The 18,985-nt window shown below is 41.9% G+C and overlaps 1 protein-coding gene across 8 annotated transcripts in view; it reads left to right on the plus strand.

Moving 5' to 3' along the window:
• Nucleotides 1–18,985, plus strand: part of FGD3 (FYVE, RhoGEF and PH domain containing 3) — a 129,619-nt gene that overhangs the window by 31,155 nt on the left and 79,479 nt on the right. For 2 of the 8 annotated variants that reach the window (XM_061357776.1, XM_061357781.1), the window contains exon 1: nucleotides 10,577–10,662. The exons of 1 other annotated variant lie outside the window; for it this stretch is intronic. In XM_061357776.1, the coding sequence (XP_061213760.1) occupies nucleotides 10,593–10,662 (70 nt within the window). In that variant the 5' untranslated portion in view covers nucleotides 10,577–10,592. Of the gene's footprint in view, nucleotides 1–10,157; nucleotides 10,545–10,574; nucleotides 10,663–18,985 lie in introns of those variants that run through there. 5 more of the 8 variants (XM_061357777.1, XM_061357783.1, XM_061357780.1 and 2 more) reach the window with 5 other exon arrangements.

The raw sequence follows: 18,985 nt of genomic DNA on the forward strand, positions 1-18,985 counted from the left end.
GCTTCCTCCCGGCCTCCCCTCCTCTCTGGCAGAGCATGAGGCTCACAAAGTCCTTGACCAAACCAAAACATCATTGTTTTTCAGCTCTGTTCCCAGCTGAAAGTCAAAACACAGCACTGCACCAGCTACCAAGAAAGAGAAAAATGACTGCCACTGCTAAACCCAGGACACCTACCTACCTGGGCAGTGTATTAAAATAGAGGAATTGCATGTCTGATAGCACAAAAGCTAAGGAGGGATGAAATAGTTTACAGGCCATAGTATGCATTTGTCATGTTCCTTGCAGCTCTTCCTCTTCCCTTTCCATCTATTACCTGAATATTTTGTTTTTAATTTTCAATCTTATTTTTCTTTTCTTAGAATTGTTATGGTCAACTCTTCTGTTACTCCTCAGTTTTGTTTCAAAATCCCACAAAAGAATTATGCTGAAAAGATGAAGCAGTAGTTCCCAGACAAGCTGCACTTTTAACTGTGTTCAAAGGAGGTTTGAAATTAGGTGATGGGATTTATGCATCCCTGATTAGAGGCAAAGTTAAGGGACCATGAAAGATTCATTGATGATCAACCTCAGCCCTGATTAAACATCTGTTAAAGCTCAATTTAATAAATTACAGCAGATTATTGCTGCCTGAGATGGTGTTTGTGGGGCTCTGGAGGAGCCCCATCACGATGTGTTAGGGGGACCAGTAATAGCAGTCTAGGGGCTCCATCCATTCTGCCCAGTTTGCTGCAAGAGTTAAAGCCCCTTGTCCTCCCTAACATCAACACAACTTGTTTCTTAAAAAAAAAAAAAAAAAAAGGATAATCCAGAATCTCAAGGTGTTCTACTGAAGGGAAGAGAAGATAGAGCAGAAAACTTCATTTTCTTTTTGATTAAAGAGGATGTGAACAGATCCTGAAGGCAGACAGAAGGCTATGAAGTCTGAAGGGTAACAAAACTTTGGTCTTAATGTGAATTTGAGCTTATTTGTGCAGAAAATCCTGTTTTACAGGTTGGAGAAGAGTGCAGCAATCCTAAGGAGCTTCAGTGCAGCTTGGGTTAGTGCTGGTGAAGATCACCTGGGGCTTGGGTGGTTTGTGTGATTCTGGCACATCTTCCTGCTGTGGGGATCCCAGGGATTACTTGAATATGGTGTTTTTCCTTTCCTCACTGCAATCAGGTGTGTCCAACTTCTTTTTTCCCCTTATTCCAACAGATCCAAGATGTGTTGTGTTCTGTAACTGGTATAGTAGTTTCTCGCCTTTTCACCTTTTTCATATTCATTTAGCAGTATTGAAAGATATTTCCTTGAGAAAATGAGTTTCGTGAACCAAGAGTGCATTGCCAAATGTTTGTCTAAACCGTGTCATTAGTATGGATGAAACAAATGATAATAAGCACAAATTCAAACCTGTTGGCAGTAAGCTAGAACAAAGAACTCTTTTGACTCTTGTGCCAAAGGTTTAAACCTATGCAAGAGACTGTGCTTAAAAGAACAACATTCAAAATAGAAGCCCTGGGTACCATAAAAGAGGCAAGTTTGTACAAGACAAAGAGGGCCTGGTACTTTATTCCTCAAGCCAGGATGTAATTTCATGGCTATTTGAAAAATAAGAGAACAAAGTAAATCCTTTTCCTGCAAATACTGAGCTTGTGTTGGCTCCAAAGCATCTCAGGCGGGACTCTGGTCATGGAGCCACAGTTCTCAGAAGAGCAATGCCCAGCAACTCGTGGGGATGCTGCAGAGTGGCAGCTGGCTCAGAAGCACTCAGTCCGTTGATTCGTATTTCTTTGTTTGGTTCCCTTAAGCAAAAACCTGCTAAATCTTAGCCAGGAGGTGATTGGATTTCTGTAATAGATATATTATTTCATGTCAATAGAAATGTTAGTTAATGAATTGCTTTGGGTTTTGTTTTTTTGTTGTTGTTTTTTTCTTTTTTTTTTTTTGTAAAGTCTTTTGTATAATAAATCAGTAAGTCTGATTAATTATGATTGAACATATTCTGAAATCCAAGATGAAGGCTTTAGAAATGACAGGCTTGAGTTGAGTGTAATTTTAGAGATCTGTGTGCAGGTGCTGGCAGTGCAGACATTAATAGGAATGGCCAGATTTTTTCTATCTTTTATTTATTTAATTTTTATCCCTACAGTTTTAACTTCTCCCGTGGTGGAGCAGGCTGCACTGATTGCCATGCTAGGCAAGTGTGCTGCTGCTGGTTCCTGGCAAGGAAACAAGGTCATTTGTACCTCTTGAGCCTGGTAGAGAAACGAGCAATTGAGTGAATTGTAGCCTTTTTCTTTACAGCCAAGGATAAAATAAAGGGGAAAATTAAAAAAACAACAACAAAAACAAACAAACAAAAAAAAAGACCTTTGCTTTATTTTATATAAAAGCATACACATACAGATAATTGCAAAAGCTGCAGAATAAAGCTTTACATGCAAAACCTTTTTTTATAAATCAGAAAGTGGAGTGATAGTCCATACTAAAATTGCAAATATAATCATGGTCTCTGTTGCCGTGCAAATTTCTGCAGAGTAAATTGTCTAACACCATTGCTGTTGTTTCTGAATTGATTTGGAAACGGAGTAAGAGAAAGCAGGAGAGTTCTGAGTCCAGTTGGGTGTTTTAACTGGAGGGAGGGAGTGCAGTGCTCTGACTGCTCTGGCAGGAGGTGCTTGTACTGAGCTGGAAACCAGTGTAGAGGAGAACTCTCCTATTATAATAGAATCACAGAATGGTCTGGGTTGGAAGGGGCTTTCAAATCTCATCTAGTCCAATCCCCCTGCATTGAGCAGGGACATCTTCAACTAGATAAGGCTGCCCAGAACTGCATGTAGCCTGGCCTTGAATGGCCACCACATCTCTGGAAAACCTGTGCTAGGATTTTACTACCCTCATTTGTAATGCTGGGTTCTGTCACCTTTACTCATAAAAAGTAGCTGCTGATTCAATTAAATTAATTCAGTTAAACTTGTCAATTCCTTTGACTAAGACTGTTGTATTTTGGCATGTGGATGAGAGTTGGTCTCTGTTTGTAGCATTCCATATTTGCATATAGGTCCTTATAGAAATACAGTTTCTGTTCTGCATAAATTTACTTTGATATAAATTTATGTATGGGCCTACCTGCCTTTTACCATGGGCCAACCAATACCTTTAAAAGCAATTTTTGATAGAGAACAAAAAGACAAATTTTGATAGAGGACAAAACATTAAACCTTGTAATGGCAGCTGTGGAATGACCCTGCTTCACCACAGCACAAAGAGGAAGCACGTTCTTTGAAAGACTTGAAGTTCTGCTTGGAAGCACTGATTTCAGTCTTTTAAGGGAGCAACTTCTTTGCAAATATACTTGTTGCTCAGTGCAGAGAATCTGTGTGGTAGAATAATGTGTTCTATTTAGTAATTCTTGCAAAAAAAACAACTCTTTTGCATTGTGTCTATTCTCTGTGTGTTCCTTTTTTCTTTTTTTTTTATTTTTATTTTGGTGGGGTTTTGGGGGGTGCAGTGGGGTGTCCGCTCTCCCTTCCCCCCACAGAATTGCATAATCTGTTTGCACTGGGCCACAGCTAATGTATTTTGGTATAATGTATAATGGATTTGTTTCTGCAGCACCAAGTAGGTTAGCAGGGGAATCCCACAAGAATTACCCTGCCTCTCCCATGGAACAGGAAGGAGGTATATGCATCCAGAAAACCTGAACTTCATTCATTTACTTTGGTGAATGAGAAAACAAAGGCTTTTTTTCTTCTTTCTTCTGAATCAATACTAGCAACTCATTAGCTGTGAGGGGGGAGAGGCAGCCCTGGCATGGGAGCTGGGCAGGATGACCACTGGCCAGGAGTCTGCTCCAGTGCTGCTCTTGCTGGGAAACCTTGGCAATATTTCCTTTTTCTTCTTTTTCCTTTCATTTTCAAACATTCTTTGTTTGGACTGTGAACAAAGTCTTATTTTGGTAAGTATTTGTACAGTGCCTGTCTCTCTGGGCTCTGCTTTCTTTGGGGATTGTTAAGTGCTTTTATAGTAATTATAAAATTAGAGTTAGACACTGGAACAAGCTGCTATTAAAGTGCTCTCCCCAAGAGCAAGGGCTGGCGTTCCCCATCCCAAATCTTCTAAAGAGGTTACCTGCATCAAACGTATCCACATCCTCAGCTAATTGCAAAGACTGATTCCCTTCACTGCTCTTTCTCTTCCCACTTTCCTCCTGCACTCCTCAAAGCACCTCCAAACTGTGTGTCCAGCTTTAGAGCTACATGGAGGAGATCATGACCATGGTCACTTGGGGGAGGGTCAACGGAGAGAACTGCTGTGTTTTGGAGGTGTGGGTTTATCTTCATTTATTTATTTCATGGGGAGGATGAGATGCCTTGAGATTCTGGAGGACTGACTGTGTCTGGGCTTTGGAAGGAGAATGGATAAAAGTAGCTTTAGAAAATGAAGCCTCTAATGAAGGTGTCTCTTTGCAGTTTGCCCTTTTGGGAAGGATCCATGCCTTAAATGCCTATCTTAGGATTTGGCAAAATAAGTACATGTGGGCATTTTCCTGGCTGTCTTTACTGCTGAACTTTTTCTGTTATCAGGATGATATCAGACCTTTACAGACCTGAGCACTAACAGTATGTTGCTCTCTTGCACTGCCTGCTGTGGCAGCAGAGATGGGAATTTTTTGAATCATAGAATAGTTAGGGTTGGAAAGGACCTTAAGATCATCCAGTTCCAACTCCCTGCCATGGGCAGGGACACCTCGCTCTAAACCGTATTACCCAAGGCCTTGTCCAACCTGGCCTTGAACACTGCCAGGGATGGAGCATCCACACCACTTGTTACTGATCTCCAGCTGGACATTGAGCCATTGACCTCAACTCTTTGTGCGCGGCCATCCAGCCAGTTCTTTATCCACCGAGTGGTCTATCCATCAAATTGATGTCTCTCCAATTTAGAGACAAGGATGTCGTGTGGGACAGTGTCGAACGCTTTACACAAATCCAGGTAGATGACATCAACTGCTCTACCCCTGTCGATCAGTTCTGTAGCCCCATCATAGAAGGCCACCAAATTGGTCAGGCGGGAATAAAATTGTTCGTTGATGTATTATTTGTGAATAAGTTTTCATTCCTGTCGTTCTTAAACAGACGATGCATAAAATTATGCAAAGTTAGTATAACAGCAGCAAACTAGCACTTTGAGAGTTTGTAGTTACGGGGAATGATTGTCAAGGTGAATGTGTGTGTGTGTATTTATATAAAATATATGTACGCATGTGTGTATATATGTATACAAAAAATAAGAATTATATGTATCAAAAATTTAAAATAAATTGGCCTGGCTCCTGCTCTTGCTGAAGCTATTTAGTGTTATGCACCGTTCAAAGTACACAACTGGTTCCCCTGGACAAAGGCTATCTTTGTTTTTTGTGTGAAGTCATGGTTTATTTAAAACTGTGTTTTAATAATGAATTTTGCTGGAAGCTGTAGGAAGTGAGACCATAGGGTTTTGTCCTGATAAAAACCAAATTGGAAATGGCAGAGACAGCTGTGAATAAATACGCATGTCACATTTTATTGTTTCTGCTTTCCAGTTTTGTTTCTCTGATTTCAGTATTTTGGAAGAAATGAAGAAGCTCAAATTAGTGACTTCATACAAGTAAGTTTTATCTACTTTTAAAGCGTGTGCTGACCATGGACAGAAAATGAGAATGGGTAAAGGTACTTCACACCTTTCAGATTTGTTTTCATAGGTTTTGTTTAATTGGACTTGCAGGACTGACCATGTTCCCCCTTTTTCTCACTTCTCGCTGGTCAGGTCTTGGTTTTCTCCTGACACTCCCTGGCATGGTTTTAGAGTAGAGCACCCTGGTGACATGCAGCCCTGGGCTTAAAGTCTGTGTTCAGGGTTTGCTGCTTCAGGTAATGCTCAGCATTGCCTGTCTGTTGTTGATGCTAATGAAAATAATAATCTGTTACTAGTACAATGAAATTTAATACCTTTATTGAACATGTGGAGTGAAATGGTTATAGCAAAGATATCTTATAAAGACCCATTCACCTAGTTTTATTGCAGAATATATGTATTTTTTTAAGAAGAAGAATTAGCAAACTTCAGTAGCTGAAGCTATTTGAAACTTAAGTCTTTTGACACCAGTTTTACCCTGCAAATGATTTAAACCTTTCACTTTTTTTTTCCCTATAGAATCTTAAGGGAAGCATCTCAAATAGGTTGCAGAAATCTGTATGACCAGGGCAAAATTTTCTGTTTAGGTTGTTTATGCCTAAAACAGCCAAGCTGCTATGTTCAAAAAGGAACAGCACAGGTGACTGACAGCAAAGCTAGTTCAATTTTTTCAGAATCTACTAGGTTTTCAAAACTTTATCTTGCCACTGAACAGTGATAAACACCCATTTCTGGCTTAATGCCACCAAGGAAACTCCAAGTGGGTTGGAACAATCATCATTTAAAGTTGCGGTGCCCCTGAAGTAAAGTGATCTTCTGAAAAAAATCACTTCAGCTTCCTTTCTGGTGACTTGGACTGGGTGGGAATGTGTGGAAAACCTGCATGGCTCGCAGAAAGCCTCCTGGGGTGTCCGTCTGCCCACACAGCCAGCTCTGCATAGGAGGAAATGGTAAAATACACGTTGCAAACCCCAGACAGTCCCTGTGTGTACCTCTGTATAGCTCCACTTTCGTGAGCTGGCTGTTTCAGTTATAGTTGTTCAACTTGGGAAGCTATGATCTATTTACCCGGTGTGCTTGTGTAGCTCTCAGGCAACTTAATAATTGGAGAGTTTTTGATGGTTATTCAGATGTTGTTATTACACTAAAACAATGCCTCTGTTGCACAGTGTTACTGGATGGGTGTTACTGAATGGGTATTACTGCATGGGTGCTACTGGATGGGTGCTTTGTGGCATCTTCTGAGGGGTTAGAGATTTTTTCTTTTTCTGCATGCAGCTACTGATAACTACTAATACACAGCACTTCAGGAGTCAGCATTACGTACACAGCGTTGCGGTTAGGCAAGCTGACAGGGTTTTCCTTTGTTTCATTTGCAGGTGAAAGTAGTTGCCAGTATTAAATAAAGAGTAAACAAACAGCAGGTGCCTCCTTGTTCTCTGTTTTGCTGTGTGCACGATTTGAAGTGTTAGTTTAACAATGGCCTTTTTCTCTTTTTCCTTTTTTCTTTTTTTTCTTTTTTTTTTAATAACCTCTTCTTCCATCAAGAGGTTGTCAATAAATCTATAAACTACCAGCAAATGAGGGATTAATTCTTCAGTTCTTTGCATGTGAGCAATTATAATTAAAAGCATCAAGGAGATTACAGGAGGCTCACACAATAATAAATAGCCATTCACTTGTCATTTTTGTTCCATTTAGTCTTCCTCAATAAAAGACTAAAATCTGTTGGGTTTTCTTCCCTCAGCTGTGCACGTCTGATATCTTGCCTTGTTACCAGGAGATGTAAGTATGGTCTGTATGCTGTGACTGCTCCATCCCTGGCGGTATTCAAGGCCAGGCTGGAGGAGGCCTTGAGTGAGATGGTTTAGTGTGAGGTGTCCCTGCCCATGCCAGGGGGGTTGAAACTGGATGATCTTCAGGTCCTTTCCAACCCTAACTATTCTATGATTCTATGTTGGTATTAGCCACTTAATCCCAGGAGTGTAGGCTGGTAAGAGTCTATTGCTGTTTAGCTGTTAGAAAGTCTAAACCAGGAATGCTTTTTTATTTGTTCAGGGAGTCTCTGAAAAAACCTGCTGACTATCCTTTCCAGACGTATGGATATGTGTGATTTTTATATATGTGTCAATGGGTACATATCTATACATATTCCTTTACTTCTGATAAACAATATACGCTACTCCTGCAATTTCTTGGCCTTATACTGTGCTTCAGTTGCTACCTCTGTCTCTCCCTCGCAGGCTACCTTTTAAAGGAAAGAACAGTACATCTGAGCTGGTCCTGTGTGGATTCCACTGATCCCACTGAACTTCCTTCGTAGTCGACATTGTGGCTTTTTAACATGGTTTCCTGCAGGAGTGCTGGTTATGCAGTTTTCTCCCTCTCCCCCAGTGCTCGGTGGCTGGGGGCTCATTTCCGAGCAGGTGATAAAAGGGGCAAAGAGCTCCAGAAGGGTTTGTTGGTTTTTTTTTTATTATTCCTTTCATTTTTTTCCCAAAAGTTATTAACCAAATAGGCACGTTCCTGGGAAGGAGGAGACAAGTGGGCAAAGCCATCAGGTTGGCAGCCACCAACTGAGCAATGGATTCATGAACTGCTCCAGATCAGGCCCCCACCCACTCTGGCCCATGCACAGTGGGAAGCTGGTGTTGGTTGGGGTGAGGGGATGTGCCTGGGAACAGGCCAGCCAGGTGAGCCCCCCCTGCTCCTCTGCTCACCCTGCAGCCCTTGGGCTACTCTGGTGTCTGGCTCTCTGGATTTTTCAGCATTTTAACCCTTCCCCTTCACTTGTTTGTAGCAGTTTTTTGCCAATGCAAGCACAGTGTTTTGCTGTGTTTGCACTGGCAGATTTAACTCTGCTCTTCCTTCATTTTGCATAGGAATTGGAATTCTCTTTAAGTGAAACTTAGTGGTTATAAAGCTGTGACGGTGGAGGCAGCTGCAGGAGCACAGAAAAATCACAATATGTGAGCTGGGTACCATGTTGTCAGCAAAACTTACTTTTATTGTGATGCTATAGTAAGATTTTGGTTTATTTGTATTAAACTTTTTTATTCGTGGCCTGGTAAAGAAATGTTTAAATCCTGTTTGGCTGCAGAGGAAAATAGAAATATGTGGATAAGGCTGTTTGCTCCTTGCTTTGCAGGAAGGCGGACTATGTTGCTGCTGGGGTTTCTCCCCTCCTATACGTGCAGTATGTCTTCTAGGGATGGTATATGTATAGATGTAATATTACTTCATCTTCCTGCTGTGAGATGATGCTGGGGAAAACGTTTTTTCATTTTAATATTTTTTTCCTTCTCTCAAAGGAAAGATGCTCTTGCAAAAGCTGTATTAGTCAGAAAGGGACCCACCTCAGGCTATTTCTCTCACCAGTTCTTCCCTGTCCCACGTGGTGGGAGGTATCAGGCACATCTCAAGAGGTGCTAGGATCCCAGTGGTGTCTCTGGGGGAATGAGGAGGGAGCTCCAGGGAGAAGGCTCATGGTCTGGGGCAGGCACAGGAGCAGTCACTTCAGGGGTTTCTGCAGTGAGTCTTTTGCTACCTAGTGCCCAGCTGGCTTGTGACTGTTGTGGTGTCCTCACCTCAGCTCTGTCCTTTTATGTGGCTCACAACTCGGTTCCCTTCTTCCTGACTTAGCTTTTTAAGCAAGCCCACTGGAAATAAGTGAACATGGTCAGAAGCACTACATTAATGTCACTACCTAGAAGCTCTTGAATTGATACAAATTAGATTTGTAGCACATATAATCACTTTGATGAAATTGTATTGGCCATTCTGGCCACGATATTGGTTGTAGGCTTCAGCCTACCATGTCTTAGTTTAGTTGACGTTTAATGGGAATGCTGACAAACCCAGGGAGAGGAGCATGGCAGTGGATGAAGTTGGGATCTCACTGAGGCAGCAGCCTGGAGCAGGCAGTTGCAGTGCCTGCCCTGCTTTTGCTGATGGGCTGTTCTCATTTCTGCAAACAGCAGCAAAATCATTGGGGTGATCTCTTTCATACTCTGCCTGATAATTGTGTGTAACAGAAATGCTGCCCTGCATCTTAATAAGCTGATGCTCCATATTGAGCCTTCCTGAAACTAGTCATCCTTGCTACAGCCTCAGCTCTGCAACAGGCTCATCTTTCTCAACCAATTTTTAAGTGGAATTGAGCATTAATTCCCATCTGTGCAAATTCTAATATGTAAATGAAGTTCCAGTTCTTCAGCCCCTCCTTGGAGGCTCTTACACCACACTTGTTTCAAACAGCATTTCCCCAGCATCTCTTAGCAGTTTCATGCTTTTCAGCGGTATGGAATCTGGTGAAAATGAAAGTAAGTGCAGGCAGAATTATAGTGGTAGTAGTAAAACACATTTTCTTGTCCTGGTGCACAGTCCCATGCAGCCTGTCGTTAAAGCATTTCCACCAAGCAGCAGCATTGCCATCAGTGAAGCCCCCTCCCCTTCCCACATGTATTTCCATGGAAACCCAAGGAAGGCATTCTGCAGCCTCAAAACTACTTTTGCTCTTTCATCATGCAAGCTGGCATTGTCAAGGGCTGAGTGTATTCCTACAGCTTTGAATGAATAAAAAAAACTGAATTTGGATAGGCAGTTGTTATTTGGGAGGCCCTATAACAGAAAAGAACGGGCAACCTTCAAGTGACCTAGTGTCTGTACGTTGCTTAGTAAGGCAAACCCAGTCTTGCTTCATTAATTGATTAACTTGGAGAGTGGAGATTATCAGAAGGATCCTGTGAAGCGAATCTGGTGGTTTCCTGTTCGTGGGAAAGAAGGGGCAGATGGCTGGGTAGGCGTTGCTGGCGGGCTGCTGGTAAGCTCGCATGTGTGATCTGCTGGGAATCTTGCTTTCTCATGGAGTCTTTAATGTCTTTTCAGGTATCGTTTAGAAAATGGTGTCATAACAGATTCCTGCTCTTTGACTACATGATGCATTTATGTTTTATTGGTGTATTAAGTGGGAATGTTGAGCGGCATTTGGAAATGCATGCTCTGTGTGAGCAATTCAGGGGCTGGTAGTAAAATGTTTGCTGTTTTTCCTGCCATAATGAGCTGGAATGATTCTATGGTCTCTGCAGTGTGGGCTTCCTAAAATCTGTATTTGTGCAGTGTTTGGGTGGAGGCGTTTAGAGGATTGTATTATATTTGAGCAAGCCGAGGCTATTCGATTGCTGTGTGTGATACGAGTAGCATGTGGAACTGGTAGTACTTGGTTAAAGAAAACCAATTGCTTGCAAACAGTCTCTGCAAATGGGGAGGAATGAAATGATGTAAAGTCATTATTTTTTTAAATATTCTGAAAGCAGAAATGTGTGTGATCCAGGCGTGCTCAGAACTGTTTCATGTGGTACCATAAATTGAGTGGTCAGATCAGTGTTTTTTAATTTTCTGCTCCTGTCTGTTTCCATGTTGTCTGAGTCCAGGAATCACAGTGCAATAATAATATTGATTGAAATATTGCAGGGGTGCTGCCTGATCGGAGGGTTGGATTGCCATTTAACTGCCTTCTGACATGCTGGCAGGAGTTCTGGTTTTCCTTCCTTGCATTATTTGGTTGGGAAGAAGTGAAAATGCAGCTTTCTTCTAAATGTGTCTGAAGTACATAATGGCTGTGAAGTCACCATGACAACACAGGGACCTGGATCAGATTTTTCTCCACCCTTTTTCTGTTCTCTTGTTTTTCAAATCTGTGTTATTAATGCATTCTCTGAGACAGTTGAGGGGGTATCTTACAGCCTGCGTTGGTACGGGACTTTTAATGCTATCCAGCTCTGGAAATAACATATGTTTGCAGGGTTTTCTTTGATCAAGTACAGTCCAATGTATATAATTTGCTGTACAACTAAGGTGGGATCTGAACAAGGACATGAGCACCTCCAGCAGAAGTTTTCCCATGATTATGGTGTTGCAGCCCCGAAAACTTCTGCTGAGCTCTTGCATGGTCCCAGGGCTTCCCACGTTCTTGTGGCATTGCCATGTGGGATGTGGAGCCTGGGGATATCTAAAAGTTATGTACGAGCTAAGGTGTAAGATCATCTTCATTGGAGTTCGGGGCAAGCTGGAGGACAGCAAGGAAAGAGTCAGATGGTGGTGAAGAAACAATCAGTTCTTCCACACTTCTTTGCTAAGGGACCCTGAATGCACTTACCAGGAAGGGAATGGAGGGTTTGGCTAAACCTTCCTTCCACTTGTTGGGACTTACTAAATACATGCTGCCGAGAGCAAAGTGAGGTTGGTGCTCAGGTCCCCTCTTGGGCTGAGGCACTCAAATTTCACAGTTTTTTTCCAGCCTGCCAAGGGTTGGACTGTACAGGGCCCTTCAAGCTCTTCTGCAGCACTGGCACTGTTCAGAAAGGAATGAAAGACTCACCGAGTTAGGGTGTGTGGGATGGACAGCGGCTGCACACACTTAAGACTGCAGCACACTTAAGAGGCTGTGCTGGGAAGTGATGCTGGGAGAGCATCCGGCTTCTGGTCTCCACTCCCACAGCTGCAGGCATGTGAATGGAGTTAGATAGATGCCTACTTTGTGGTTAGTGTTTCAGCACGACCCAACTTGGCAATCTTCTAGATATTTGATTTGGGGAGTAGACACCTTACCTGGAGATCTCTCCCTAGTGCCGCCTTCTGCCTCCTCTGAGCAGGGTTTGTAGTATGGAAGGGAAGGTGTTTCCTACTTGTAACAGTAACTTGTGTAATTTATAATGTGTATAGAATAACAAGTAGCAGTACATGGTCTGTGGAGGTGACATTTCAATGTCAGCAGACGTGGGTAATCACATACTTCTAAGCTATCATACTTAATTGGTGGAAAAAGCCACTGTAATTTGGGTGAATGGAAGTAGAAATCATTGCAGTTGTCGCTTATGCCTATGTAAATCTGGAGAAGTGCAGTGTCTGTGGCATTTTCTGAGAACATACAGACTTAGTTGCCCTTGTGCAACTGTGAGCACATTTTGGTATTGAGGCACCTGGATAGCAAATACAACATGCCAGAGAGGGACTCTTCATCAGGGACTGTAGCAATAGAACAAGGGGTGATGAGTTCAAACTAAAACAGGAGAAGTTCAGGTTAGATGTAAGGAAGAAGTTATTTACTGTGAGGGTGGTGAAGTGCTGGCACAGGTTGCCCAAAGAAGTGGTGAGTGCTCCATCCCTGGCACTGTTCAAGGCCTGCTTGGACAGAGCCTTGGGCAACATGGTCTGGGGTGAGGTGTCCCTGCCCATGCAAGGGCTGGATGATTTTAAGGTCCTTTCTAACCCAAACTATTGATGGTGACTTTTGTCTGTGTCTTATTACCCTGCTTGACGTGACAAATGAAGAACCGGATATTTTTCTTTTCACTGCTATCAGCTTGATGTCTTACTTGCTGTCACATGAATAGTATAACAACTTCTTTTAATTTGGAAAAATGTTGAGTTCTGTCTAATGCTGGGGCTGAAGTTCCAGGTAACGTTTAACAGGAATTGTCTATACTGGGTAGGATTGTGTCCTTTGAAGAACCACATGTCTACATCACAGAACCTAGTTCCCTTCTCCTTAATGTTACCTGATACTATCATTTTGAATATAGCAACTGTGCAGAAAAGCCAGTCCTTTGGAAATTCATCTTGAGTATTGGAGAAGAGATTCCATTTGAGCCAGAGGATCAAAACAATGGGCTAAATCAGTGCTGGGAACAAGAAGTAAGAATCTGATGAAGTTACATTATACATTTTTTTGTGGTTACATACCTTCAAGGCTTTCAAGATTGTTAAAGTTAGGAAACATACTGTAAATGCTAGAGTCAAAAACTTGAAAGTCATGAACTTGGAAAAAGACAACTGCAAACAACAAAACAAACCCCCATCTTATTTCCAAGGTTTGAGCCAAGCCTTGTGCTCTAACAAAATCCAAGCCAAAAGAAATCCCTGTAGATGTATAAAATTGCAATGGGGATAGGACACATGGGCAGCAAAGACGGCAATACAGCGTTCTTGGTACTTAAGAGGCCTGGAGATTGAAATTATGTTTTTTACTTCATCTGATGGTAGCAACAGTGATTGAAAAGGTCACCTACACTCACCTGAAATCAAAGCATTTGTATTATTTTTTTTTTCCCTGCTAATTTTCTGCATTTGTAAGTGAGGAAAGACTTGATTTCAGTCCTATGGAATAGGGTCATGTTCATTTGTAGTACTTTACTAGGAACAACCTGGTTTTGCTCTGTGTCAGAGACTGGCACTACGTTGCATTGTAACTGGGCTTCTTAGCCTTTCCCAGTACAGGGGGAGTGTTGGCATATGCACTACCATAAAGAACTGCATTCAAAGTCCAAAAATCCTGTTCAACTTACAGGGTGTTTCCCTCTTACAAAAAAGGGAAGGATTCACCATGGTTGATAAATTAACAATTAATTTTAAAAACTGGATCCTGCTTTTATAGAGCTGTTGTTCTTTGCCCCTCTTCTCCCCTCAGAAAAGCTTTTGCATTTGCAAGGTCCAAAAGGAAACCAAAATTGGGCATTTTCATTTAAGTGTGGGATCAGTTAAGTTTCATTTCCCCTTTAAATGCAAATGTGGCATTAAAAAACCCTTGCCACAGGAATGATAGAGGTCTGGAGAAAACACCTTGTTGAAAAGACTGAAAGTTTCAACCTCTTTGGTTGTCAAAGACAAGATGGTTTTAACTTGGGTTAATCTTGGGTTAGATTTATTGAACAACTAGCCAAAATGCCCCAGTCTGAGAAGGCGGGAAGATGAAACTGTGGTTATTTTGCTTGTAAAGGTGACTTTGTTTTTAAGGAGGATGAAAAATATCAGTTTTTGTATACTTCTTTCAGTACTGTTGATGGCCAGTGAAAGTCTTTTATTGCAGAACAAGGGGTTTTGTTTTTTACATGCTGCTAGGTAAAACTAATTGTGATGCGGTGCTTCTGCTTAGTGGCCAGTTGAGTTGCTGTAGACCATATAGTTCCCAGGGTCCTGCCAGAATAGCAGCTTTACCTGTTGTCCTACAGTAGGAGGTGTCACGGAGCCCAGCTCCACTTCGTGCAGCCTGTGGTTTTGCTGGCTTCCATCCAGGCACGGTCTGCTTTCACACCCCTTCTCTGTGTATGGGATGAGCTGAATCAATGCAGAGGTGGGTCTATTTATTGACCTGACAAAACCCTTCTAATCAAGAATCATGTGATGTCTGGTGGAGGGAGCAGAATGGGAGGAATCCATTTGGAGAAGGTTAAGTACAGTAAAAAACCTGCACCATTAGTCCCACTATCCGTATCTTGCACCTGTGTTAATTCTGTCCTTTTGCACTGGGTATACCATTTCTTTCTGCTATTGAATATTTGGTCTGGTTTGTTAAAATGTCCTCTTTTTAGAAATATTGCCATGAGTAGCAGAATGAATGGCAGTTGCCATTAACTTAATATACTAGCATGGAAATAGATATGACACGCAGAGGACTAATGGAGCTCCAGGGCTGATCCCGCGAGGTGTTGAGTTTCCCTTCCAAAGAGCACAAGCATAGTGCTCTTGTGTCCTGAGCAGCCTGGATGGGGAAATACAAAGGGCTTCAGGACCAGACCTTTCAAGAGTTAAATGCACAGAATCAGTGAATATTTAGGTCATGGAGGACTGAGACTGGAGAAAGACTGAATGTTTCTGGCAGCTGATGGGCTTCGTGCTGGTAAGAGAGACTAGAGACTATCTTCTATCTAGTATTAACATTAGATTTTGAGTTTCTAATTTTACTTTCTGTTGAGTTTGTGTTCTTAGTTGCATTTCTGTTGCTTTGCAAGAAGTGAGGTGTGCAGTGGGTCTCTAAATGGGCTTTCTAGGACCATTACTTGTGTCTTTCATCAGCTCCTACAGCCCTAGTTGGAGCTGACTTCCTAGTAACAATGGATGTTTTGAAGATTAAATATGGGTAATTTGCATTTTTTTTTCTGAAGAAATGCTTACAAAATTCCACCGACTTTCTGCAGGCCTTTGACCCATAAACCCCTTCTCAACTATATGGATAATCCTGGCTTTGAAAGCTGGGTGACCATTTGCATGGTACGTGTTGTAACTGTAGTTCTGTGAGCAGTCCCTCTAACTCGTGTCTGGCCATGTTCACACTCAGGCTTGAAAAACCTTTATTTAGCATCCTGGGTAAGGTCTGCAGAAGTCAGGTCTGGTCTGCTATGTTCTTTCTCTGCACTGAGCCAGACATGCCCTGTAAGCTTGATCTGATCATGCTTGCCTGCAACCGTACCGGATGCAACAGTTCTCCTTAGGCAGACTTTCATTCAAGCCCAGCCATGCTAATGTGGCTGGAGAAGTAAAGAAACTGGATCAGCATGGAATTTATAATAGTGTTGTGAGAAGGGCTAGGTGTTAATGGTTTGGAGAAGAATCCACTGAGTAAAGCTTACTGAAATGCTGTTAATAGGACTTCTTTTCTTTTATGGTTAATGTCTGTATTTACCTGGGAGGAGTAGACTGGGAATGAGTAAGGGACTCTGAAACACATGCTTCTGTAGCAAAAAAGTGGACATGTTTCTGGAAGAAATAGGTTTTGGAAATATATGTATTTCATGCCTTTGGTCATGATGCTTGAATTTGTAAACTGTCATTCAGTGAAAAAACGTCCTCTGTAATTAATTTTTTCTTTTCTTGTCACTGGGCTTGTTTTTTCTGATTGGAAACTTGTCTGCTTCAGGAGAGGGTTGTCTTTATTTTGGAATGAATTGGGTTTTTGCTTGGCATTGTTAAGTATTGCTCAACCTACACTATTATCATCAGCATTCATAGAAAATTAAAAGCACCTTTATAAATGCTGAGCACCCTCACTTCTGCATGCGTGGTTAGTAAGGTAACTTAAAATGTTAAGAAAAGAGGCAAACATTCCCATTAATATGGTATGTTCTCCTGGTTTCTTATATTTCCAGGGAAGTGGGAATACATGCATTGTTAATGTTAAAAACAGATAGCATATACTTTGCTATGTAAAATAGAACTCTCCTGGCTTCCTCCTTTCATAATAATTTTCTTTGGCAATGGTTTTTAGCATGGATAGATCAAGACATTGCTGGTTCAGTTAAATGGTGCCATCCTTGTCACTGAGAAAGAATGTTCACAAAATTCAAATGTAGCTTTAAGAGAATATCTGTAACCTTGATTTGAAAGCTTGTTCTGTTATTTACATGAAAGAAAGTAATTTGTAGAATGTGCATTTGCTGAGCAGCAGCCTCCTGTGCCTGTTCTGAGCAGCATATTTCAATGGCAACATGTCATTAACTCTTTATTATTATTATTAAAAAAGTTGAAATAGAATCTGACAATCTGGCACCCTAAAGTGTCCAGTTGATAGCTAAATTATCTACCCAATACATCCTCACTTACTCCTACACTTGCCCCATGTTGTGTGCCCAGAACACAGCAGTTTGGGTGAAACTGGGAGAACATTTCAAAGTAGGGAAAATCCCACGGTTTTCCTTCTTCCTTATGTATTTGGAAACTGATTGGAGACCTCTCTCAAATAGTATGGGAATGTGTTTATTAAATTATTGTGAAATGGGTTTATTTCTAAGCCCCTTTAATAAAGTGGATGTGCAGGGGATGGGGATTAAGGGGGATGTGCAAGCCTTTCAGGCTGTGTATGTTTGAAGCATGCCCAGAGAGAAGGGCTGAGCTCAGTGGGTCAGGCAGCAGTGTGGTGTGCTGGATAATTTGGATCAGGGTGCTGGCAGGTGAGTGGTTGGGAGAAAGTTGCTTTGACCTTACAGACAAAAAGTAATTGAAAAAGGTCAGAAGAAAAATGATTAAGCAAATTGAGCTGTGCATGTCAGGAACTTTTCTGCTTAAACATTGGTTTACCTGTTGGCCTAGTTACTAAATGGAGCAAGTAGAGGAAAACCAGTATAATGTGCTGTCAGACTTCAGCTCCATTTAAAGAAACCAACCATTTTTACTATGTCATGTTGTCTCCCTGGTGTTGCTCATGGCTTTAATGAATTCGTCAGAGTAACTGATTGAGAGCCTACATTTAAAGTGGATAATGTTTCCATCCTTACATAATTTGTATTGTGTGTATGGATCAAAGGCCACAGTTCCATGGGCAAGAAGATAACTGGGCTATGCAAATTAGAGTTGTTCTGCTGAAAGGAATGGCAGCTACCATTGTAACCTATTCCCATTACCTGCGGTGTGTGCTCGTATGGCGTGTTTGGAGCTCCACCGGGGAAAGCAGAGAAAAAAAATGAGAACCCAGAACACAAGTTTGACATGTCATGGACTTATCAGCATAATATCAATTGCTTCAGTGTGGAGGCAAAAAGAAGACATTACACCTAATGGTGGGAGAATAATTCCTCTGATGGATATGGACAGATCCATTGCTACATGTAAAGTAGCTCGCAATAATACTGTAAGTCATAACCAAAACAAAACATGGGAAGAATTCAGATGTATCTTTTAGAGAGACAAATTTAAAATACCTTTGCCAAAGGTTTACTTATTACTATTTGTTATTACTTATCATGTAATAATAAGAATTAGACTGGTCTAAGTGAGTGGACTAATGATAGTCACCTCACAATACCAGATTTCATATGGTTTCATTAAGCCCTGGATGATTCAGCTCCCTTTATAATGAGTTGTCCTCCTATGTCCTCCCTTCATAGTGAGTCGTTTCTCAGCACAGCTATGCATAATGTAGGCAGTTGGGTTTTGGAAATCAGTGTTGTTTCATGCAATGGTGAAATATTGCTTTACTGTTTATTTTTCACTGGTTGTACGACTATTAATGCTTTCTTTGGTGGTATAGATTGCATTGCTTTCAAGCTTGGTAATTACATTATCTTCAGTGTGTGGTAAAATTCAAGCCATCCTTGACCCAGTGGGGACTGCTAATGAATAGCTACATTCCCCAGTGGGCCATGGAAATGCTTCAAGGACTGGAGCACATCTGCTATGAAAACAGGCTGAGAGAGTGTCGTGGTTTAAACCAAGCCAGACAACTTGTGCACTCACTCCCAGTGAGTGGTGCCAGGCTGGAAGCAATCGAGGCCCACGTTAGTCCCCCCCCTTCCCCAGGGTCTGCCCCCCCCTTCCCCGCTCCCAGAGGGATGGGGAGGAGAATCGAAAGAATGCAACTCCCACGGGCTGAGATTAGAACAGTCTAGCAACTAATGTACAATATGAATCACCACCGCTACCACCAACGACAACCATGATAAGAGAAAATAGCAAGGGAAAGGAGTACAATACCATGCGCCGAACAACGAGTCCGACCCGGCAGCCCCCCCTGTCCTTCCGGGTAACTCCCAGTTCCCCCCTGCGCATGACGTGCTGTG

Source organism: Neopsephotus bourkii, unplaced genomic scaffold, assembly GCF_033783945.1.
Source record: "Neopsephotus bourkii isolate Nb327-2 ecotype Australia unplaced genomic scaffold, CSIRO-AGI_Nbou_v1 NB_923, whole genome shotgun sequence".
Lineage (NCBI taxonomy): Eukaryota > Metazoa > Chordata > Aves > Psittaciformes > Psittacidae > Neopsephotus > Neopsephotus bourkii.